This window comes from Pelobates fuscus, chromosome 5 (genome assembly GCF_036172605.1).
Source record: "Pelobates fuscus isolate aPelFus1 chromosome 5, aPelFus1.pri, whole genome shotgun sequence".
Lineage (NCBI taxonomy): Eukaryota > Metazoa > Chordata > Amphibia > Anura > Pelobatidae > Pelobates > Pelobates fuscus.
This window is the reverse complement of record NC_086321.1, coordinates 28,944,665-28,969,874: the sequence shown is the minus strand read 5'-3', so window position 1 is coordinate 28,969,874 and position 25,210 is coordinate 28,944,665. Positions and strand designations below refer to the sequence as shown.

Sequence of the window (25,210 nt, the reverse complement as noted above, 5' to 3'; positions counted from 1 at the left end):
GGGGGCCAGGGTGAAGCGCCAAGTCTTGGGGTCCTGTGCAATCCATCCGACGTTGAGGCAGTGTGTCACCTAACAAACGTCGAACCTGCAGGTATCAATTAGGTGCTCCATCTTGCTGAAAAATGTAGTCACAGGAATCTTCATTAAGTTGTTGAAAGAGCTAGTTCTGAAGCTTTTTGAGATATTTTTTCCCTGTAACTGTGTTTCCCTCGAAAAAGAAAGAGCCATAAACCTTTTTTTGAGAAACGACACAAAACACATTCACTTTCGTGCAATTACGCTAAGTTACCGCGGCAACGCTCAGATCTCGCGAGAGTGAACGCTAGCCTCCAGGCTAGAGTTCACTCTCACCACTAGGACCACCAGGGAAGGAAGCTGCAGAAAGGATCCCCCCTCCCAGGCATGATGTAAGAAGGGAGGGGGGATATTTAGCAATCTGCCCCACCTCCACTAGGACCACCAGGGATCAGGCACCCTCCCCCCCCCCCCCATGGAAACCCGGCTTCCCACCCCCTAAAGGTAAGAAGGGGGGAATATAACTTTTAATTTTTTTATTATTAATAAAAAATATATATTTAAATACAAAATACACTCACACTAACAGCCCCCCCAGACACACACACAGCCCCCCCAGACAAACACACAGCACCCCCAGACACACACACAGCACTCCCAGACACACACACAGCACCCTCAGACACACACAGCACTCCCAGACACACACACAGCACCCCCAGACACACATAGCACTCACACACACAGCACTCCCAGACACACACACAGCACTCCCAGACACACACACAGCAGTCCCAGACACACACAGCAATCCCAGACACACACAGCAATCCCAGACACACACAAGAAATCCCAGACACACACAGCACTCCCAGACACACACAGCACTCCCAGACACACACACAGCACTCCCAGACACACACACAGCACTCCCAGACACACACACAGCAATCCCAGACACACACAGCAATCCCAGACACACACAGCAATCCCAGACACACACAGCAATCCCAGACACACACAGCACTCCCAGACACACACAGCACTCCCAGACACACACAGCGCACCCCCAGACACACACAGCGCACCCCCAGACACACACAGCGCACCCCCAGACACACACAGCACCCAGACACACATAGCGCACCCCCAGACACACACAGCACCCTCAGACACACAGCAAACAGCACCTTCAGACACACACAGCACCCTCAGACAGACAGCATCCTCGCTCACACACACAGCACACTCCCACACATATACAGCACACACACACATATATATATATATATATATATATAATATAAAATAACCCTCAGTGAGTTAACAAAGAAAATTAGAAACCTAGAATGTGATGACAGAAAAAAACACCCTCACACACAGCACCCCTCTTACATACACACACACTACAGCACCCCTCACACTGCACCACTACATACATTATGCTCCAGATAAACGCTAGATCCCTTACCCTATATGCACTCTTAATCCTCTACACACACACACACACACAAAATCTCCTATACACACACTACATTCCTTGTCAGCAAACACATACAACATTCTCTAAACACACCCTCTCTACAACCCTTACACACACTACGTCACCTATACACACACACTACAGCCCGTAAGCACACACTCGCTACATCCCCTATAACACTATGCCCCCTATACACACACTCTTTACAGCCCCTAGCCACACATATTACACCACAAACACAAATGAAATTGACCTATTTACACAATACCACACCACACTCTACACACACGCAATCCCACAAGCAGGCTCCAAACATATGCACCATGCACTTTACTGGCCCTTTTGTCCTCTGGTATCCCACTTGTGGAGAAACCAGAGACAATTTAAAAGCAAACACAGCGCAAGCATGTTATTAAATTTGCTTGCGCTGCGCAGAACAAATTCAGGGCCTTTTTCTAATGCCAGAGCTCTTCAGCGGGGCTCTGCGCATTGAACTAACATGCTCACTTTGAGAGGGGGCATGCTTGTCATTAGTGATGACAAAACACACCCTCTCTGGCCCCGCCCCCTTCTTAGGGGGCCGCTCTGATTGAAAAATGCCCGGGCCTAATTTTTTTCCCAGTCCGGCCCTGGCTGGGAGAGACCCTTTCACGCGGTAAGAGTTTCATTCACGGGCGGTTCGTGGTTGCAGAGATATAGCAATTTCAAATCGGGTCCATCTTTGTTGAAGCACCCTGTATATTTGCCTACTCTTCTTAAAAAATAAAATAAAATTAAAAAAAAAGACACATTGCAGCATTTTCTGCTGCCAGTATCTGGATATTTCAAATATTATACTGCATTCTCCACTTGCAACACTGTGTCCCCAATAAAAAGGTTTAATATAAGAGCAAGGTCATTAACCTCTTCTCAGAATTCATATTCCACAATATCGCAGCTTCAACTGTCTTAAATACAGTACCTTTAGTCTCCATTAGCTTTTGAAATAAAAGGTTTTGTTTAGCGTTGCTAAGTCACCTCTATTAAAGAGTGTTTATGATAACGCTATTGGTCTGTGAGTTGTACTAGCATTTAGCAGACAGCTGATTCAGAGGAGATAGTATGAATACATTTACCGAAGCGTACATTCAGCTAATCTGTTTGAAGAATATTGTACAGCATTAGTACCAGCACTTCATGTTATCTGCGCCGCCTGATAAGGTACATCTTTATTAAATTCAGTTATTGAAAGGATTCCAGTCTGGGAATAGGAATATTTTATAAACTGGAAGAAAAATTAAGCGTCTCTTTGTTAGGTAACGTTTGGTTTAATGGCTGAGTGTCTAGAGAAGCTTTCTAAACACCTGGCAGTATTGTACAATAAAAGCTTTGTGATATTAAGAGGAAATAGCCTTTTTTATTTTTTTTTATCAATTTTTATAATTTTTTTTTTTTTTTTTGCTCATACGGGCATACGTTTCCATCATACTGCATACAGGCTATTCCTTTACCAACAGCTCCCCTCTCTGTCTTACTAATGAAACTGCAGTTAACCTGTTCTCTGTCAAGACAACAACACTGTCATTTAATGATCTAACTGTCCAAGAATGAAAAATACAAATCCTGAGTTTGCAACTTTTAAATATTGATATGTATATATATATATATATTTTAATCTTTTTTGATAAATAAATAAGTTGTATGACATTTATACTGCTATCGCTATTTTTTTTTTAAATCCATTGTATCTCATTGTATAAACAGCTGTGGATAATAATTGTGTAAATATGTATAAATGTAATATGGATAAGCAGGCACTCATACATTATCATACCAATAGTTATTGATTTATATATTGCCCTGAAGAAATGCAGCTCAGTCTAGCTGAGATATTAAACAAGAAGTTATATTTGGAGTGCCGTTTGTTTGGAAGGTGGGTTATCAGCTTAACGTTGTGCCTGGTAAGCTGAAATCGAAGTGCTCGAGTGCAAGATCTATGGGTGATTATATCTATGATTCATTATACAGATATGTAATGATGTTTTGATAAAAAAATGTTACAAATACGGAGCAGGCTTTAAAATAGTTTTACAATGGAAAATAAATATTATAAACAGAAACATGTTTATTATATTATTACACTTGCTATTGTTGTTATGAACAAATGCGCAATTTACTCATCTTAAAATGTATGTACGCCCCAAAAAAGTAAATTTTATTATAGTGACTTTGCCTATGCAATCACATATTGATACATATTAATTAAAAACAATCTTCAATCCTTACTTAAGAACTTGCTTTTCATTTTACGCTTTAGAATATTTGTTGGTTCATGTAACCTTTGCCGGGGAGAGTGTTCTATAACAATTAATTTCTGGATTGATACTTTGCCTTGCTTTTTGCCTGCTTTGTGGTTTTCAGCTATGGCATGCTCTACCGTTACAGATAACCGAGTCATTTGTACATTTGTCTTTCAACTGATTATGCGAGAAGTAAAAATGCTTTTTTTCTTTTTTTTTTTGGTAAGCTGTCTAATTGGTATTACGTACGTATCGCTTCTGAATATCCTCACGCGTTTTCTGATCCTCCAAACAGCTGACAGAGAGGTCGGAAATACTGATGGCAGCTGAGGCTGTCAAAGTTACCAGGAGGATAAGCCAGCCTTCCCCTTCTTCAAGATTCAGCTTCAACTTGTGAGTCTGTTCTTTGCTTAAGGCCGAGAGGTCAACTTGGCATCTAAAAGACAAAAAAAATTTGGATTCAGCAAGTGGCTTTCTTCATCTGATAAAGAGGGCGAGTTTAGCCTGAATAAAGCTGGGAATAAAAGACATCTCTTTTTAAAATATAAGAAAACAAAAAAAACAAATCTTATTTCCATTTGCCAATTTCATTACTTTTAAAATATACCTTTACACCAGCACAGAGCAAAAACGGAGCACAACAGCAAGACAAAAACCAATAGAAGTCAGTGGACCGTGGAATAAAATAGATATTGAAAAGCGCATTCATTTCTGAGTGTTTGAACATGCATTAAGGGGATGGCCAATATTTTCTATTGTCTTTTAACAAGTGGTCTCACGGTATGGAGAAATGATAAAATGAGTAGCAGTGTTCGGGGTATTTATATATTTTTTTATTTATTATTTTCCTATACATATGTTTTTTGTTTTTTTAAAAATCAATTTAATTGCTGTGCCTTCAGTCCATCATTAAGCTCTTGTCCGTCCATAATAATAAGGAACCTATTCACACAAGACTGGACAGCTCAATATGGAAACTAAACTGCACTGAAGCACATAAAGTCTCCAATTTAATCTCACTAACATAAACAAGAGTAGAAGCACAGATAAAAGGCGTTAAAGTACAAAGAACATATGAGTATAAGAGAGGCATGCTTTTTTTTAAATTTCAAGTGGAAAAATCCATCATGGATAAACAAGAAAAATAACTCTTAGCCATGTGCACTTTTGACACATGAAATTTAGTTAAATGTACAAGGATCTATCTATCATCATGTCCCTAACACATTATCAAGCTTTTAAAACTAAATGAAATCTGTAATCTCTAATTAAAAACTTTTTGTTGTTGTTGAAAACATTTATTTTGTTTTTAACTGTAAGAATATTGTAGCTTCAAAATAGTATGTCATAAAAATACAACAATCTTGATACTTGGTTTATCATAAAAGCTTTATATCGCCTACATTATTTAACACTATGATGAAAGGGTGCTTTATATCGCCTACTTATTTTACACTATGATGAAAGGGTATTTTAATTTTTTTTTAAAAGCAGATCAGCTCCCATGCCTCATGAAAAGTGGCAATACTTGTAATGAATTTTATTTTTTGCCTTTTTAGTCTAAAGAAAAATGTGACAAAGTAAAAAATGCTTTGCTCAAATTATATAACAGTGATGTACTTTTTTCAGTTTGTTTATTTTCTGTATTTTCATATGACAACCGGACATGTTTTTTTAGGATGAAACAGTTCCTTTTAGAAAAAACAATTGGAGACGAAACTATGAACACATTGGTTGCACTCTGCAAACGAGGTGACCAAACCCCTAAAACACAGCGGTGACCACCTAACTCAATTATTCCTTACTTCCAGCCTCAACGAATCCCAGACTGGTAAGCTCGAGAAATAGACTCTGACCATCACCACAAACCATCAGGGGGAAGAGAAGACCTTGCCTGGTAATATGGGTTAATATTCTCACAGTGATAAAAATAAACTTACAAAGTTATTCACTAAAGTGTGACTTGATGGGAATTCAACGTGAATTTCAAATTTGAGGCTAAAATATTTTGACTGGAATAATTCTCCAAGAAGCTATATCTTCAGTACAGCTAAAATTTTAAATTCACTTTGAAGTTCTGAAATTTATCAGGTTACTGATTAACCTTGTAAGTGTCAAATAGTACTCGTGGGGATGAGCATAATGCCCCTTGAAGTTGTCATTTCATCTTGAGAATATTAAGCTTCACGATATTTGTCTATCATTTTGTCCCATTGTGTTGTGGTGATTTAGGGATGAGATGGCTGTCAAACACGGACACAGTAACTGCAGAGTGTGCTGCGGCATCACCAGTCGTCCAAGTAATATGGTGGCCTGTTGCCCAATGTAACATTGGATGGCACATCATTTTACACAGTTATGTGATTCTGCAGAGTAATCTCTTGGCAGCTGACACATCATAATGATGTCATATAAATATGTCACATAGTACTTCCTGCAGTGTCATTGTTTGGCACAGGATGTCTACTGGTACAATTTGTCATTTTGTTGTTTATTGCGGTGTTAGATGACTTCTGACAGCCCGTTTTGCTTATTGAGTTATTCAGTTTTGCAGTTAATGCAGGATATATCTAAATTTTGTATTACTCAATAGCAAAAAAAATTAACTACCGGTAATACCTTACAAAAAAAAAATATATATTTATTTTATTTTATTTTATATATATATATTTATATATATATATATATATATATACACACACATTATTTTCCTTTACATCCAACATTATATTCAATTGAATTAGACAGCCAGCTAAACCATACAATGCAGATTCAAATAACCCTCACGGTGCCATGCCTATTCAGGGCTCAGGTCTTGTAGGAACGTGTTGAAACGGCATCACGTTCTGCACTTTTTTCCCAGCAGGATCTCTGCTTCTGTTGAGGAAAAAGTGGGCATTTATCCATTAATGGGCTGACATCACCCTCACCATCCCAACAAACTTTATTGTCGGGTGAGAGTGGCAGGGGGTAGCCCAAATGCACAAGCCGGCTGCATGAGTGCTAGATGATTGTTTCCCCATGTGGCCACACGGGGGCACTGTGGTGGAAATGATTATATAACACTTGCTCTTGGGTCACAGATAGGAAGCTCAGTTCTACACAGAATGTGGGGAAAGGGACACATCCAGACAGCTGCTATTGAGTGCGCACTCTGTATAGGTCAGTGTGTGCGTGGGCCAGTCTGTGTGTATGGTTCACTGTGTGTGTGTATGGATGGGTCAGTCAGTGTCTATGGGTCAGTGTGTGCATGGGTCAGTCTGTGTGTATGGTTCACTGTGTGTGTGTATGGATGGGTCAGTCAGTGTCTATGGGTCAGTGTGTGCATGGGTCAGTCTGTGTGTATGGTTCACTGTGTGTGTGTATGGATGGGTCAGTCAGTGTCTATTGGTCAGTGTGTGTGTATGGATGAGTTTGTGTGTAGGTCAGTCTGTGTGTGTGTATGGGTCTGTCTGTGTGTATATGGATTAGTGTGTGTATGGATGGATACATTTGTATGCTTATGGGTGGTTGGGTCAGTCTGTGTTTGTATGGTTAGGGTGTATGTGTATGAGTCAGTGTGTGTGTATATAGTTGTCTGTGTGTGTTTGTTCCTGTAACAATTTGTAATTGTCTCATTTGCTGTTACATTTCCCTATTTATAATATTGCAAACCCCTGTGGAATAATTTGGCGCTATATAAATGTTGATAATAATAATCAGTCTCTTCCAAACCAAAAACAAACAAAAATGCCAGGCTACTTACTGGGTAGATAAATCCACAAAAGACACAGACAGTACAAACCCTATATACGTACATACTCACTACAGCTCCTTGGTACACACACAATGCAACTCCAATACACTCACACAATCTACAGACACTATATACAAAATACAGCCCCTGTCAACACACAACACAATCTCTATAGCCCCAATAGATGTGCACGCGCACACACACTACAGCCCCCAGCTCCACATAGTAAACCACAAACCACACCTCACCTCAAGCTGCCCAGAGTAGCCAAATGAAAAACATAGCTGATTTTTTCAGTTTTTGGCTATTCTGACATTTGATTTAAAATTCACTTTGCATTCATCTCAAAATTTCCCTCTAGTAAAAAAAACCCTGTGTTTTAAAAATTTATTGAAATTCCAAAACAGTCAAAAGATATTTTAAGACAAAAAATGGACTACTTTGTCTTGTGATAAATCTCTGCCTTGACAAAACTTGACAAAAGACTAGTGACGTCTGTAGGTATAAGGCATTATCTTGCACTGCTACCCACACCTCTAAAATAAGTATTTTATACAGATCAATTATTTATGAAATATTCACATTTCATTGAAATTCCAACACAGTCAAAAAGATATAGTAAGACATAGTAGGGAGTACTTGGTTTTAATATATTTCCCATGTTTGACAAAACTTGCCAAAAAGGCATAGCAACTCCCATCAAGTTTTATCATTTCCCCCAGTCATTACTAGGGGAAAAAGGCATTGTATACGGTCTTGCAGGACACTCCATAGACCTCACGGACGTAATCTTGCTCACATGTGTGCGAGTACAACACTGATGTTTGCTCATGGCAGATGAAGCAACAAGCTCTGAAGAAAACCATCAGGAAGAGCATGACGGTGGCCATGAGGGACCGGTTTATGTAAGTATAACGGACCTTCCCATGTACACCATAGCCACCATACACACAGCGGAGCAGACACCATTGGAGGCCACTTTAAGAATGGATGGGACCTGCCTTCAAGATGTTATATATACACACACACACACACACACACATATACATATAATACATGTGTATATAATATGTGTGTGTGTGTGTGTGTGTATTTATACACACACACACACTTTTATTTCCTATATAGGTATAATATATTATAATTAAAGCATTTTATAATATATTATACATATATAATGCATATATATGATTTAATTATACGTGCATTTTGAGATACAGTTGCAAGAAAAAGTATGTGAACCCTTTGGAATGATATGGATTTCTGTGAATGTTTACATGAATGTTTACATGGTGTGTTCAATAAAAACATTTCATTCTTTGTGTGTTATTAGTTTAAGCAGACTGTGAGTGTCTATTGTTGTGACTTAGATGATGATCATATCACATTTTATGACCAATTTGTGCAGAAATCCATATCATTCCAAAGGGTTCACATACTTTTTCTTGCAACTGTATATGTGTGACAAACTCCCCTTTTCAAGTAAGTTTGCCACAAGCTCCTGGGGGAGCCTGCTTGCCAGCCTCCTGCCCACAGACCATGGGCCCTGCAGGGAAACCTGTAAAAGACTACCAAACTTGACCGAATGTTAGCACTGATTACCCTGGAACTGTTTTGGGCATGGGGCCATGTTTGCGGTCGGTCAAAACTATGACTTCCAGGAGATTCCTGAACCCCTGAACCGATCTGGGTGATTTTTGGATATGTTCTTCACCCAGATCGGAGCTATCAGGGAATGTGACTTTATGGGGATATGTTGGATTTTGGGGTACTTTCTGAACTTTGTGGAAATGTGTTTTTTCTGCCTGGAGATAATTGAGTTACTTACAGGACTTTACTCAATTATCTCCTAAGCAGAGGGGAGGGATTGTGTGCTGTACATGGGCGTGTCACAGACTGTATGTTTGTTCTGATTGGTTTATGTTCTTTGTGTTCCTGTGCCCCATCAGTTACAGGGGGTGTTCCTCTGGCCTGGAAAATTGTATAAAATACCAGTGTGTCCCAGTGTGTCCCCAGAAAAGCTATGGCGATTGAGGGCAAGAAGTGCTGTGGTTTGTCACCTGTTCCAGCTAAGAAGTGGTCCTTTGGCGGAGGTACCCAGTCGGGGTGCCAGGTGATTCGTTACAATATGTGTATATAATTAACCCTACGGCTGCTCTCATTCTGTGTATGATTACTAGAGGGGTGGCAATTTTGGTGATGTAAGCACTTTTTACTTTTTACCTGTATGTATACTGCTTGTGTTGTATACTTTAGGACATTAGCATTGAAAAAGGGCCTGTGCCCGAAACGTCTGTTTGAATTGTGTCCTCAAATAAACTGTAGTAGCACCTGGGTGTGCACAAACTAACTGGATGCGCAGAACTCAATTTCTTTCTCTGTACCACATTATGTATTGGAAAGATATCCACAATCGTGGTCCAGGTTAAGGAAAGGCAGGATGGGAGATCATCTCACAGTGAAGGGTTTAATGAAATCAGAACAATGATACACTGGACAATTCTGGGTAAAGAGGAGCCATATCAGTTTTAAAAAAAAAAAAAAATTTCAACATAAACCCGTCAGGATCAATATGTTACTCGGTTCGATCACGTTCCATGTAAGTGCATTTGTATTTCCAGCTGTAATTAAATACAGTAAGTAGTCTTGTTGGCCAGTTAAGGCATGTGATATAGCACAAGAACACAAATCAGAGTAGTTTCGAATAATCGATATTGACTCATAAAATTTCTCGGTCAATTTGCACCGAAGGCAAAAATAAAGTAAAATCTAATTAAACAGACATTTGCATTGTACGGCTGCTTCCAAGTTTAATCCTCTTCTTTACTGAGCAGAGAAGTGCTAATGGTTTTCTCTGTGAAAAAGGCTCTGCTTGTAGGTTTCCATCTGTTTCTCCTTAGCAGGAACTTTCAATTAAAGTAAGGATAATGAAAACCGAATAATTATGCGCTAAAGTCAAGAGTAAATACATGCGATCAGATTGCTGGGTGTTCCAGCATAGCGCCATCTCGTGGTTATATTTATGTGAAATGTCTCTATTTATTAAACATACCATACACTTAAATAGTCAGGGATTTATTTGCTAGCAGTGAATTGAAAAATGAATTGGCTTTTTTTAGCCAAAATGTTACGATTTCATTTGCAATTTGTTGCAATTTGGTTTTAAGCAAATACATCTCCTATATGTCACAATCTTTCCTCTCCTCCCCATAAAAATAGAGAACTTTAAAAAAAAAAAAAAAAAAGACTAGAAGTAGTATGCCAGTGTTACTGTTATGAATACCTAACGTGCGTGTGTGACGTCACACACGTTCCCAGTGGTCAGGGACTAACGGGTTAACTAAGAACCTTTAAAGGTTCTGACTTGCAGTGGCCAGCGTCTCAAATGATTTCAGACCTGGCTGCTGTGTGAGGGGCGCCAGTCAGCTCCGTGACCGTGTTCGGAGTGAGACCAGTGGGTGCCGCAGGAGAAGGTAAGTTCATATCAGCGGCGTTCCCATTGCCACGTGGGAACGCTGCCGCAACAAAATGCGCCGCCGGGTCTAATAACGCTCTCAGACATGAGTGGATGAGGCAGGTGCCCCCTGTCAGCTGAGACCATATTTAGTAGCCCCAGACTGAGTGATGAGCTGTATGCAGTGCTCAAAGTCAGCGTTGCATACAGCCCTTTAAGTCTATTTAAATCACAGTGGCTGAACGATCCCTATCAACCAAGAGAATTCCTAAATGACAGTGGCTGAACAATCCCATTCAACCATTAAACCGAAGAGAATACCAGCTTGCCCCCAGACAGAGGGAAACCCTGAAAATACTTTGATAGGGTTTTCTCGCATGCCGCATGCCACCAATGATTGGCACTGGGCTGTGCCAGTTTCCCAGCACTAATTACTATGGACTAGGACATACTTGAGAACAAGAGAGATCTCAATATATCCTTCCTGATAAAATATTTCATAAATAAATGTGTTCGGCAGAAACAGAAGGCCGGAGCAGCAGCAAGTGAGAACACTCTGCACTGTGTGAACTGGGAAATCTCTCTGCTGATGTCAGCAGTCAGCACATGTCAGGGAATCCTTGTGAGTTAGGGTTACTAGTAGAGTTAGTGTTATGGTTGGTGTAGTGTTAGTATAGGATTAGGGTTAGTGTAGGGTAAGAGGTAATGCTGGGTTAGGGTTAAGGTTATTTGTTGGTGTACGGTTAGAGTTAGCCTGGTGAAGGGTCAGCATTAACTACCAAAACTAATTTAGATCCAAGAAATATAAGACATTTTCAATCACTACTAATACATGAATGTATTTAAAACAAACAAACAAAAAAAAAAATTAGATGCACTATGTGTAAAAATTATTATATGCAAAACTGTGAAAATGTGTTTTCCCCCAGTTTTAAGATTTTATTCATATTTAATGTTGTTTAAGAATCATAATATTAAAAGAGTGATCTTCCTTGACTGATGTCTCTTTTCCTGTTGTTGTTGTGACAGTTTTGAATATTCCTAGCCAAGACTAACCTACCCCATAAAAACCTATAACTCCTGACGATTTTCCTTTGACTTATAATAATTTCTCTTTTGAGTCCTGATGCTCAGCGGTTCAGTATGTAGCAATGACCTTACCTAGATAATGTCTCTACAGATAAAGATGGGTGGACAATTTACTTAACTTTAACATGCCACCTGTGTGTCATCCGTGCAACTTAGTAAAACATGCAAAAAAGCCAAAGCTGTTTTATTGTTGAAGATGGAACACTGGATTCAATATCACACATAACACTTTACAGAAATATGAAGGTCATAGCTGGCTTAACACTCATTTCTTTTTTTTTCTGGTCGATTATATGATCTAAGGAATAAAGTATCTCAGGCGTCAGTCTGAGTGATAATTAGTGACTTTGCCTTTTCACTAAATCTTTGTGCCATTCTGTTCGTTTCACATGGACATGTTGACAAAACACCTTGTTTGGCCTGATGGTTATCCAATATAATTTGCAATCTTGAAGGTGCTATACCGTAGAATCAATGGTCAAAAATGTTCCCCCCGTTTTAATATTGTCATACAGAAGTAGTGATACTTATTACCCAGTTTCCTTAGATTATTTATATAGCTTTGGTTTACATGTTGCATCGGAACGCATAGCACGCTGAACAGAAGATTCTGTGATATAATCTGCAAACTGTAAATTGTGTTGATGTGCTGATAACTGACTTGCAAGACATATGTCAAAATCGTCAAGTTAAAAGAAATATTTCATATAGGCAAACTGGAGATTTGACAATTACACACACACACACACAAATTAAAATAGTTAAAGCCTGACACTTGTTTTCCACATGTATCTTTAGTCTGTTTCTGTGCAATAAATATGGATTGTTGTTGATAAACACTTGGATGGGTTGAAATGTTGATTTTTGCATTTGGCGCACACATACACACACACATATATATGTGTGTGTGTATCTATATGTATGTGTATATATATATACAGTATATATATATATACACACACACACACACATTAAAGATTTATGTGTGTGCGACTCAAATAGCTTGCTGTTTGGTGGGTCCCTGCTCAGTTTTCAAACTGGTTTTAGCTCACCTTGTGCCATTACGAACAGAGTCTAAACCTTTTCGTAACTCAGACTGATCCCACCCAAAAAGGCAGTCTTGAACCGACATGCATGCAAATTCCCTCTGCACGTGAGATACCGCAATTACAGACAATCTTTTCAGCCTTGTTAGGCCTCGTCATGGGGGTATAACCAATACATCTGTAGGGAACCTGAGCATGAGGTCCACAGCTGATTTACCCCTTTCCTTTAAAGAGTGCAAACAAACTAATACAATATGTAAGAGAATGGACAACAACTCAAATAGCTTGCTTGGATCTCCACTCAGTTCTCAAGATGGTTTTAGCTTATCTTGAGCCATTACAGAGACAACCTAAACCATTAGCTTATCAGACTGATCCCACCCAATAAAGTGATCTAGATCCAAAATGCAGGTCAGCTACATCTGCACAAGAGGCCACCCCAGGAGATTGTTTCAGTCTTGTTAGGCTCCGTCAGTGAGGTATAGCTGATACCTCCACTAGATAGAATGAGCTATGGGTTCACATCTAGATTACCCACCTCTCCCCCTAAGGTAATGGCACAAGACGATCTAAAACCAGCTTGAGGACTGAGCAGGACCCCATCGAAGGACAAGTTATTTGAATTGTCGTCTGTTCACATTATTTTGTTTCTCCCTATTTTAGTTGTTAATATATTTATGGGTGGGCATCTAAATAGACAGACAGACAGCCAGATACCACAAACAGATGAAGAATCAAATATGCAAACACACATGCAAAATCAATATATGCTCTGATCGAATATATAAGCATATCTGCACACATTTGAACATTTTAATTTATAGGGCATAGCAACTGCAAAGAAAATGCAATCTCACACATTAAAAAGTCATCTTACTGTGAAAAACATATGGACAAAAATCGATGTGAAATTAAAGATAAATATGCATATTTTCACATGAGTACATCTCCCTATAAATCTACTCATATTGCTTTGCAAATAACTCTGGCTGAATAAAAATTGCATGACACAGGATTTACTTATCCTGGAGGTTCACACGAACGTCTTGCTCCTTGACAGCTCTCATTCATAGCAATTTATTGTTGTTGTCAGGAGCCAATTTGTTCACATTCCCTCTATGCATAAAGGTGTAACAATCATGTAGATTTATTCCTTGATTATAACCCAGTGGCACAGATAGGACGTGGCTGCAAAATATGCAGGTGACAAGAAAGTTAAATAATTACATAGAGATTAAAATCGTTTCACCTCTACTTGATATTTTAATCTCTTGTAACATTTACATTTCCATCTCGACTCTACTGTATGCGTTAATCAATTCGGATCTCAAAATATTTTCTCAGGAAGAAAGAAACAAATTGTCGATTAATTGCCGTTTACATAATTAGCATTATTTCTTGCAATGTTTGTGTTTGTTGAACAATACACGGCTTCAATTAAATACTGAGAGTTTGCTAGAGAGGGTATAGTACTTAACAGAGAAGAATAAGCAAGAAGATGTGAACGGAATCCAGATAACTGCACCACTTTCAGTGCAGTCCCCCAAAATTGTTCTAAATGCAAAACCCCCAACGCTTACAAACCGATCAAAATAGTATAATGATAACTTGTCAATATGTGCATCACAGGTATAACTACTGAACATGTGCACTTGGTTTTGGATAAATGGCAAAATCAAGTAAAAGCTCAACAAATTTCAGACGAACCGAGTAGATATGTGAATGAATATCAGATGTTCCTAAATGAAAATTTTTTATCGGAATGAATAAACAAACTGAAATGCACATGTCTAATAACTACCATGTCTTGTACTACAGCTACGATAACCCCATGCCAGTTTTTAGGCCTATCTGATTTTTATTGGAAATAAAGTTCTGCAATGACTGGAAAGCCAGGTGTTCATTAAGCATAAGATGGCTTGTAGATATGCACAAAAGGAATGCTGGGAGTGCCTGAGCAAAACCTAAGCCAGGGCCGTATTTATTCTACATTATTAAATGAGTACACTTAAAGGGATATGCATCACTTTAAGACAACTATCCTGTTCAAAAGCTGAAAAAAGCAGGGGAATATTTATTTTTTTCATGTTTACCTGCTTCTTCTTTCTTATGCTTTCCACACCCACTCCAGGGGGGACACTGATCTAACCAATCAGTGTCCTATCCCTAGGAATGCTGGAAATGGGCATTGGGCATGCCTGACACGTGCAGCTGGAAGATCTCTTCATCTCTTTACCTGACAATGGGGGAAAGGGAGGTTTATTCCTGTGATAATGCAGAGTAGGCTCCCAGTGTTGGGTGTCTCTCTCTTGCTGTTGCACAAAGATGTTTTTTTTTCTGTCATCTCTTGGGTGGTGGCTGAATTATTTTTCATGACAAAAGACTCTCCATGTCTCTTATCAAGGTCTTTTCCTGAGTGTACTTCAACTCAACCTCTGATGTTATCTCTCCTTTCCAATTTTCAAATGTTCTCGAAAAATTCCTTACATTCATTCTCTTCGTCTGCTGCACATTTTAGATGTACCTTGCAACTGTCCCCTCTCCTTTTTAGAGTGAACCCTTCCCTGCTGTGGTTTAAAATCCTATTTTTTGTTTGTCTGATTCTAGTTGTTCTAAGTTTGTTATTCTATCCTTCAACCAATATATCTGGATTGGATTGTCCTAAAGAATAAAAATATTAACAATATCATCTCTAGAATTAGTGAAAAAAAAATGCATGGCAATGTTAATTTCTATTTATGAATATAATTATTTGTAGTTTTATGGGCCAGGAATAGAAAGTACCTTTCTATTTTCACTTTCTACATTTTCACGTATGTTCTGATGGTTTTATGTATGGACTTTCTGTCTTATTATTTACTCATTTATTATACCTTGTATCAATTTGATGATTTTAGGACCCATCTTTTGGGCATATGATTTCTCACTATCTGATGTTACGGTTGCACTATTAACTTTATGAACTAACACTTGTAGCACTTGTTAGATCACTGAAACTGGAATTGCAAAAACATTTGGTTAAAAATAGAATTTGAAATAAATAAAACATTGGGAAATATATAGCATATTATGTGTGTGTTGAGTTTAGTTATGGAAAAATGCTAGAAACATTTACATTTGTTTATACATAAGAATATATAAAGGCATTGTACGGGTATAAAGTCCTGATCGTATTCAGTACAGAATAAACAATGAGTTATCCACTTGAGGACAGTAAAAATGTGTTTCTGTGCTCACCAGGCTCGACCTGTTGGCTGCCATGGACACTGCTAATCATGGTTTACTGTATATCTCTGAGATGGTTTAATCACATGGCAGAGGTCAAGAGAGGTGCTTTCAAAGGGCTTAAACTCTTCTTGTGGGATTGTGTCCAACAAGGGGTGATGGCCATTTCTACTCAAAGCCAGGGAAATCCCCTTCAGGCCAGAGGTAAAACCAGTGGTGTATCAGGTGTAATCGTACTGCATGAGGCTACACAGCTGGCTTACAGTTCAAAGCTGACCAGAGTATACTGTGGGTCAGGAAACATAATCCACAAGTGTCAGCAGTAGTCAAAACTGGTACAATCTATCTCACTGCACTACTAGTTGTAGAAGAGCTCAAATGATTGCCGACACTTTCCTTTCCTCCTGTCTGGGCGATGTAAATACCTTATAGACCCATCTACCACAAACTCTTACTAGTCAACCCCAACTGGTGGAAAACATAGTAGGAAATATAATAAGTTGGGAAAACTTACTTTACGGTCATCAAATCACTGCTTGGAGACCTTCAGTGTGATACAGAATCTAGCTCAAATCTATCCTATTAACCAACAAACCACTAAAATCCTTTTAATCAGCTGACCCATCCTCCCTCCTCCTCCAACCAAAATTTTGCCATATTGTCCTAGGACAGTGATGACGAACATCTTTGAGCCTGAGTGCCCAAACCGCAATACTGTAGCGGAGCTCCCTGTACCCTGGCTGGGTACCTCAGCCAAGGACCGCTTCCTAGCTGGAACAGGGAACAAACCGCAGCACATCTGCCCACAGTCGCCGTGGCTTGACTGGGGTCCTGGAACCGCTCCCTCCTGGAGCCGAATTGGGAATTTGCTCTAGACACACCCAGGCACTGGACAACACTCAGTCCAGGGAACTCTAGTCCTTACAAGGACTTTCCACATTGAATCCTCCACACTGGAACAGTGATTAAAGAGTAGCCCTTTCCCCTCCCAGTAACAAGACGACACATAGTTTTGGGAGTACAAGCTGGAATACTTTAATGGCAGCCACAACTGGCCTTATATGCAGATCCCCATGCAAGGTGCACTCCCCTCTGGACCTGAGAGTAAACCACAGTAGAAACAAATACACAATTACATTGGCTCTCAGATCCAGGACACTCCCATACATAATCAGATAATCCCTCCTCTGTGCCTGTGAGATAATTGGTTCAGGAACTGTACTAATCTAATCCAATTATCTCCAAGCACAGAAAAAAAAACATACTTTTTCCCAAACACCCCAAAAGTACCCTATAAATACATAAACCCCACTCAAATTTTACATCCACTGATAGCTCTGATCTGGGTGACCAACATATCCAAAAATCAACCAGATCAGTTCAGGGGTTCAGGAATTTCATGGAAGTCATTTGTTTGACCGACCGCATGCATGGTGTGTCTGTGTGACTGACACCCATGCCCAAAACAGTTCCAGAGAATCAGGGCTTGCAGTCAGTCTAGAACAAACTATCGAACATAGTCAATAGTCTTACCCTGGAGCTTGTTCCCCTTGTTCCTGGGAACGTTTCTACCGAGCAGTGTCTTTCTGTTGTCGAACCGGACGCAGGCGATCATGGAAGTCCAGCGGTGTTCGGGAGTTTCAGGAACCCGCAAATAGTTCCATGAACTCGACGACCAAACACCGCTGCCTGCATTAATGCGAACAAGATGGCCGCCACTTTGTGGTCGTCCATAGGAATTGCGGCCACCCAGACGAACACTTAGAACACTGAGGTGGAAATTGTTACAAAGTAGCAATTAGGCTTAACAAGCTCCAGGGTGGTCTCCGGTTCGTGCGGCTGTTCGGTTTCCGAGCCATATAGTCCAAATATACGAAAAGAGACTTTTATATCACATTTTACATGGTCCATAGTCTGTGGGCAGGAGGCTGGCAAGCAGGCTCCTCCAGGAACTCGTGGCAAACTCACTTGAAAAGGGGAGTTTGTCACAAATACAAACCAACTTTTTTTCCTCAAAGTACCAACACGCCAATTATACACACTGACACTCACAGACACACAGACACTCACAGATACACACACACTGACACACACATACTCACAGATACACAGACACTCACATATACACAGACACCCTTAGTGCTCTCCCTTCTCCTCTTGTCCTTAGTGCTCTCCCTTCCCCTCTTGTCCTTAGTGCTCTCCCATCCCCTCTTGTCCCTTAGTTCTCTCCCATGTCACCCTGTGATTTCCCCTGCCCCACTGTCCCTAAGTGTTCTCCCCTACCCCTCTGTCCCTTAGTGCTCTACCCTGCCCCATGTCCCTTAATAGTCTCTCCTCTCCCCTCACCCCTTGGTGGTCTCTCCTCTCCCCCCCTTAATGGTTCTCTCCTCTTCCCCCCTTCAGTGGTTCTCTCCTCTCCCCCCCTTTAGTGGTCTCTCTTCTCCCACCCCTTACTGGTGTTTCCCTCCCCCTTGGTGGTCTCTCCTCTCCCCCCCAATTTAGTGCTTTTCTCCCCCACCCCTTTTAGTGGTCTCTCCTCTCCCACCCCTTACTGGTTTTCCCTCCCCCTTGGTGGTCTCTCCTCTCCCCCCCTATTTAGTGGTTTTCTCCTCTCCCCCCACCCTTTAGTGGTCTCTCCTCTCCCCCCCTTAGTGGTTCTTTCCTCCTCCACCCCTTTAGTGGTCTCTCCTCTTCCTCCCTTTAGTGGTCACTCCTCTCTCCCCACCCCCTTAGTCTGGTCTTAGTTTGGTCTCTCCCTCTTTTTTAGTGTTCCTCTCTCCCCCTCCCCTTGGTGGTAATCTCCCTCCCTGTTGTACCTTCTACCTCTCTGTGTATCATGGCCGGGAGGGGGGGACCGCGGTACAGGAGCTTCTGTTTCCTGTACCTGGTTGGACTGAAAGTAAGTGCTCTCTGAAGTTCCTGTACCGCGGCCCACGCCGCCAGGTCACACTACTCAGAGTGACTGGCAGGAGGAAGCGCTGTGGTCACTCAAATCTGGCGCCACTGGTGACCTATGGCTGCGTGCCCACAGAGAGGGCTTTGCGTGCCAGCTGTGGCACGCATGTCAAAGGTTCACCATCACTGTCCTAGGAGGTAAAGCGATCTTTGACTCCACATGATGACAGCAATGCTGAGCTGTGAGCACTGAGGGTTAGTCCAGGTTAGCCCAGGATATCACTCCTGTCCACGGTTGTATGGTTTTCAACCCATAAGTGAAACTTCCATGTCATCTGTAAGTATGTAAAGGATCTGTGTTTTAGGTGCCAAGAGCACCATGAACTTTCTCAAACTACTTAAAAAAGTTTTGCAAAAAAATTTATGGCACGTGACAACTCTCCACATAAATATTACAATGCACTGAAACGATCATGGGGCTTAGTATGGCTTTTAACATCTTCAATGGAGAGTTAATAAATATAGCCCTGTGCCATAAAAGTGTGCCATAAAATACATTTCACTTAAATGAGGAATATATGTTATTTATTTAAATTGCTTACCTTGGTTCATCAGCTGCTGGTGAACCACTATCCACATAATTCTCTGGCAATCTTTGACAGTCAAGGTTTGGCACCCATATATATGTATATAAGGCTAGCTAATGCCAATTCAGAGCAGGTTTCTGGGCACCAACACAGCAGAATCGGCACAGAGCTCTGGAAGCAGGATTTGGTTCCGCCATCATCCAGGGAGGCTAGGCCCTTGCAAAACAGTTTGTCTTATTACTGGGGCACGGTGCCAGGGTGTTCCTAGCACCATAACTACTACAGAGGGCTGTAGTAATTATGAGTGTTGGAGAAACCCTTTAAAAAAGAACCCTTCCACATCACACTGATTACTTGAGTACTCTTGCAACAAAGATTGCCCAACTTAATTAATACAGCTGTGTAGGTATCAATCCCAAATTACACTTGTTAATGGCATTATTAAACTGCTCATTATATATATATATATATATATATATATATATATATATATATATATATATCTCAACTGCAGATTTTCATTTTCTTTCTTTTAATAAAGGTCATATAGCTGGTTTTCTGTCAACAGCCTAGCATTGTTACAAGACATATTACAATAACGTCCTGGTCAATACTAACAGATGTCCATCCTTTAGTCCAGCGGTTGACAACCTTCGGTACTTCAGATGTTATGGACTACATCTCCCATGATGCTTTTCCAGCATTATGGCTGCAAGAGCATCATGGGAGATGTAGTCCACAACATCTGGGTTGCCGTGGTTTGCCTACCTACCCCTGCGTCTAGTCCAAGTATTTACTTTGACCATTATTGCATTTACCAACAATACAAAGATACAGTAAGGTCAAGCAATAAGCAGAGAAAGAGATAAACCGTATGGCTACTTTTGACAGTGCAGCACATTGAGTTACCCCTGGTCATAAGAACGAGCAATCACGTATATGTGAAGAGTCTATGTTACATTGCGATTTGCATAAACACATGAGCATTGCTCATGAGATGCAAGAAACTGGTCTGAAATCTCAGCTCTATTATTAATGTGTGTCATCTCTTTGCCTTAGGCAATGTGACATGACGCCAGTGGGAACATTGGAGTACAGCAGGCAAAATGTCACTCAAGTCTTGTGCCTGTCTAAAACTGTACTTACAGTAGAATATATATAGTTTGCCTATATATGTGTGTATATATAATTATATATATACACACACACACGCACACACATACACACACATACACACACACACAAACATACATAAAGAATAAAGATATTTTTTTTTCTATTGGGCAAAGTAAAGCAATTTTTTTTATAAAATACGTGCTAAAACATAATTAGATCAGGAATATGCATTATATAATTAATATCATAGAAAAATGTAGTGACAGGAAAGTTAAAACTTTTGTGGGTTTTTTAATATTGATTAATAGAATTCCACCTTCTCTTTTCTATAAGAATTGTAGTAAAAAAACAAACAAAAATGTATAGTATTATATAAAAGTTCATAATCTTTGGTGATTCCAGCATTCACATTTATTTTGATGCTATTGCAGATTTTCCCATTGTAGCCCTTGTGGAGGTAAATGTTGTGACCGTTGAGTAAAGGATGTGCTACACGTATAACTGGGACAGACCTCTTTCCTCCTCTGGGAAGAGCCAACCATTCACAGACGTGGTCAGCAGCTCAGTAGGTCTTTGCACAGAGACTTGTTGTTATGGCGGCTATCAGCTTAATAAGCAGTTTGACTCATTCTATTTGATGAGTGGTACTGCAACTGGGTACATATCCCATAAACCCATGCCGGAAGTGAGTTTTAATTAGAGTAACCCACGATAGACCAGAAACAGAGGATCTAGATTGGCCTGAGCTTCTTCCTGGTCTGTGAGCAATCTGCCAGCTGTTGTCACATGCCTAACGCAGCTTTAGGAGCATAATAGCTTAAGCTTTGTGCCCCTTTTGAAGGACAACTATAGTGCTAAGAATACAAAACTGTATGCCTAATACTGTGGTGGAATCTCGGTAAAAATAAATTTAGTAGGCCGAGATTACCACGTGGCATGTGTACGTGCATATGCTGACGTATCGATCAGTTGGTTGCACGAGGCAAGATACGATCAGTAGTGTACGGAGCATGTGCAAGAATACAGGATGTAGTATTCCCCTCCTCCATTGTGCTGGACAAGCCATGCGGTCAAGCAGGAAGTTAATTCTTATTTGTATTGATTGGTCAAGAGAATGTGCGGGTGGAGCTTAATATGGGAGGAGTTATGTGCCTATATAAGGAGCCTGCACTATTGTCCGGGGCTCAGAACTTGTTGTATTTTGGTGACATTAGTCCCTCTGAGTCCCGATCGGTGAACCAAATAAAGAATCTCTTCCTTCCTGAAGAAACCTGTGTCCATCTCTCTGTGCTTGGCTTCCGTCAGTTTCTCCGGTATCATTTGGTGCATTGGCCGGGAAGCTCATCGTTCAACAGTAGCTGAGAGGCAGAGGCGTGAGACGGTCTATCTTTGCCCACGTTCTCTACGGCTGCACCCTGAACTTCTGCGTGGACCTCCCTTCGTCTCGGCGCCACTGGTCTGTTGTCCAGGAGATCATCGGCCTCTACGTAAGAAGTGCTGGGGTGTCCCCGTCGATGAGTGTGAACTCAGGTTCAGGAACGAGGAGGTAAGACGACCGCTGTTTTAGACGGCGGACCCACTAGGGGTATACCGATTGTGCGGTAGGCCCATAAGGGGTTTAAATCTGTGTATGGAATCTGCCCCCTCTGTCGGAGGGAAGGAGCGAAGGCGCACCGCTCAATCGAACGCTCTTTTGTAAGACCGTTTGATTTGGTTTGGAGTCAGGCGGGGTCCTGTGTAAATAGCCCTAGCCGGACACCGGTGTCTTGTCTAGACTAGCGTTCTAGGGTGTATATTTTGTTCGCTAGGTCGGAGGGACCGGGAGACTAAGCGGCGCCTGTGTAAATTCGGTTCGCTAGATCTCAACCTATCTAGGCTAAGTGGGAAGGCGTGTAAATTTGGAACCCACTAGACTATTGATAGAGTAGAAAGACTAAAAGGGTTCTGTTGTAAATTCCGCCCTCTAGTTCGCTATATGTGGTGCTTGGGCAGTGTGGCTAACCAAAACGGATGTAGATAGTTTTAGGTAGTCCATTCAAGGTACTGGCCAATAGTTTAGTTGGGATTGTATATGTGTTAAAGATTGTTAGTAAAGTGTATATCTTGTTAGATAGCGCAAGCTCAGCCGTCTAGCGAGAGTGTTAATAGTGTGTTGCTGTATCATAGTGCACGGTACCATAACCCTGTATATTTACTGACACTGTATATAAGTACTAATCATTGTCGTCTATTGCATGTTTAACACCATAACCACTAATAATTGTATTGTGACCTTAAATTGTGCTTTGACCTATGCTAACCATACTGTAACCGCTATTGGTAAAAGACGATGTTACTGGGGTGTGTTATAGACGGGTAATTCATATATAGAGAATTATAGCGTGGGTGACTGTATAGTTTCGCCAAAGGGCATAATATTGATTATTTAGTGACTGGTGTAACAGCTGTGTGTGTACGGGAATTCCCTGAGTGTTTATTGTGTTATTGTGTATGTTTCACTTGGTAACCGTACCACGTGGTGCTGTTGCCGGAAGAAACGGGTGTGACTGTTGAATAGAACGTGTGCATAGTATTCGTAGTCAACGACGCTCCATTGTTAAGTATGGGCGCGTCGGAGTCAACGATTTTGGATCCCTTAGGTTGTATGGTAAAGAATTTTAAAAAGGGATTTAAAGCATGTGATTTTGGGGTTAAAATGTCCCCTGTATGTTTGGTCACTTTGTGCACTAGGGAGTGGCCTACTTTGGTTGCGGCATGGCCGCCACGTGGCAGTTTGGATCCAACTCTGGTACAGCGTGTACACGTGGCTGTATCAGGTAGGCCTGAACTTTACGGACAGTTTCCATATATTGATTGTTGGAGACAGGCCGTAAACGACTCGCCAAGATGGATTCGTATATGCCACGAGGAGCAATGTCGCCTCATGGTGGCCAGGACTTGTTTGTCCACTAGGACTATGGTTAGGCCCATTTTGGACACGCCCCCTGAGTCCGAGATCCCTTTGCCGCCCCCTTACTTCCCTTTAGGAGGAAATGGTACGAGTACAGGAAGTTCTACACCCCTTCCCCCATTGCCCCCATCCACTTCCGCTTCCTCCTCCAGTGCAGAATCCACCCCCCCTCGTATTAAACCTCCCCTTCCGGAACCAGAACCAACCCCCGTTAGATCTGAATATCCTGATTTGGCGCCACTTCAAACTTCCGGTCAAGCTTCTTCTAGCATGGCTCGGAGTATTCTATTCACCAACTTTTCCCAAAATCAAGCTCCCACATCCTCATGCTTTATTACCCCCCGACTGGAACCTCTAACCGACGCCCCTCCACGTAGCCCTATACTAACCCGACAACTGACCGGTACCCAACAACTCAAACATTACCAGATGCCTCTTCGTCTGAATCCTGGGTCAGCCTATCTCGATGCCGCAGGTCAAATGGCATATGCTGACCCAGTCTTCGTATATGTCCCGTTCACGACTACCGATCTCTTGAATTGGAAGACCCACAACTCCTCGTACACTGAGAAACCACAAGCTATGACCGATCTGTTCACCTCGATAGTTCAGACACATAATCCGACATGGGCTGATTGCCAGCAGTTATTAATGACATTGTTCAATAATGAGGAAAAGACTAGGATTAACCAAGCGGCCATTAAAGCGCTAGAGGATGAAGCCCGTGCTTTAAATCAAGCCAATCCAGCAGCATGGGCCGCAACACATTATCCTAACACTGATCCCGACTGGAATGTTAATGGCGCAGATATGGTTCAACTAAAAGCCTATAGAGACGCTATAATTGCTGGCATGAAAGCCGGAGGGAAGAAAGCCATTAATATGTCGAAGACAGTTGAGGTGATTCAGAAAAGTGATGAAGCGCCCAGTGTCTTTTATGACTGATTATTGGAGGCATACCGCTTGTATACCCCCTTTAATCCGGAAGACGCTGATAATTCCCGAATGGTAAACTCCACCTTTGTCAGCCAAGCTTACGGAGATATTAACCGCAAGCTACAGAAGTTAGAAGGGTTTGCAGGTATGTCTATCACCCAACTAATGGAGGTAGCAAATAAGGTGTACATGAACAGGGAAACAGAAAGTAAGAAAGAGGAAGAACGCAAGATGCGTAAAAAGGCTGATATGTTAGCGGTAGCAATCGCAGGCGTAGATAGACGGGGTCCAGATAGAGGCGATAGTAGGTGGAATAGGGAGCCCTTGAGTAGGAATCAGTGCGCGTATTGCAGAGAAGAAGGGCATTGGAAAAGCGAGTGTCCGCAAAGAGAGCAGTAC

At 41.1% G+C, this 25,210-nt stretch overlaps 1 protein-coding gene across 1 annotated transcript in view; it reads right to left on the bottom strand.

Annotated features, from left to right (window-relative positions):
• The window catches only part of MCTP1 (multiple C2 and transmembrane domain containing 1), a 680,185-nt gene that overhangs the window by 362,266 nt on the left and 292,709 nt on the right, over positions 1 to 25,210 (bottom strand). Inside the window, exon 9 of the mRNA XM_063453691.1 lies at positions 4,027 to 4,213. Within this exon, the coding sequence (XP_063309761.1) occupies positions 4,027 to 4,213 (187 nt within the window). The remainder of the gene's footprint in view (positions 1 to 4,026; positions 4,214 to 25,210) is intronic.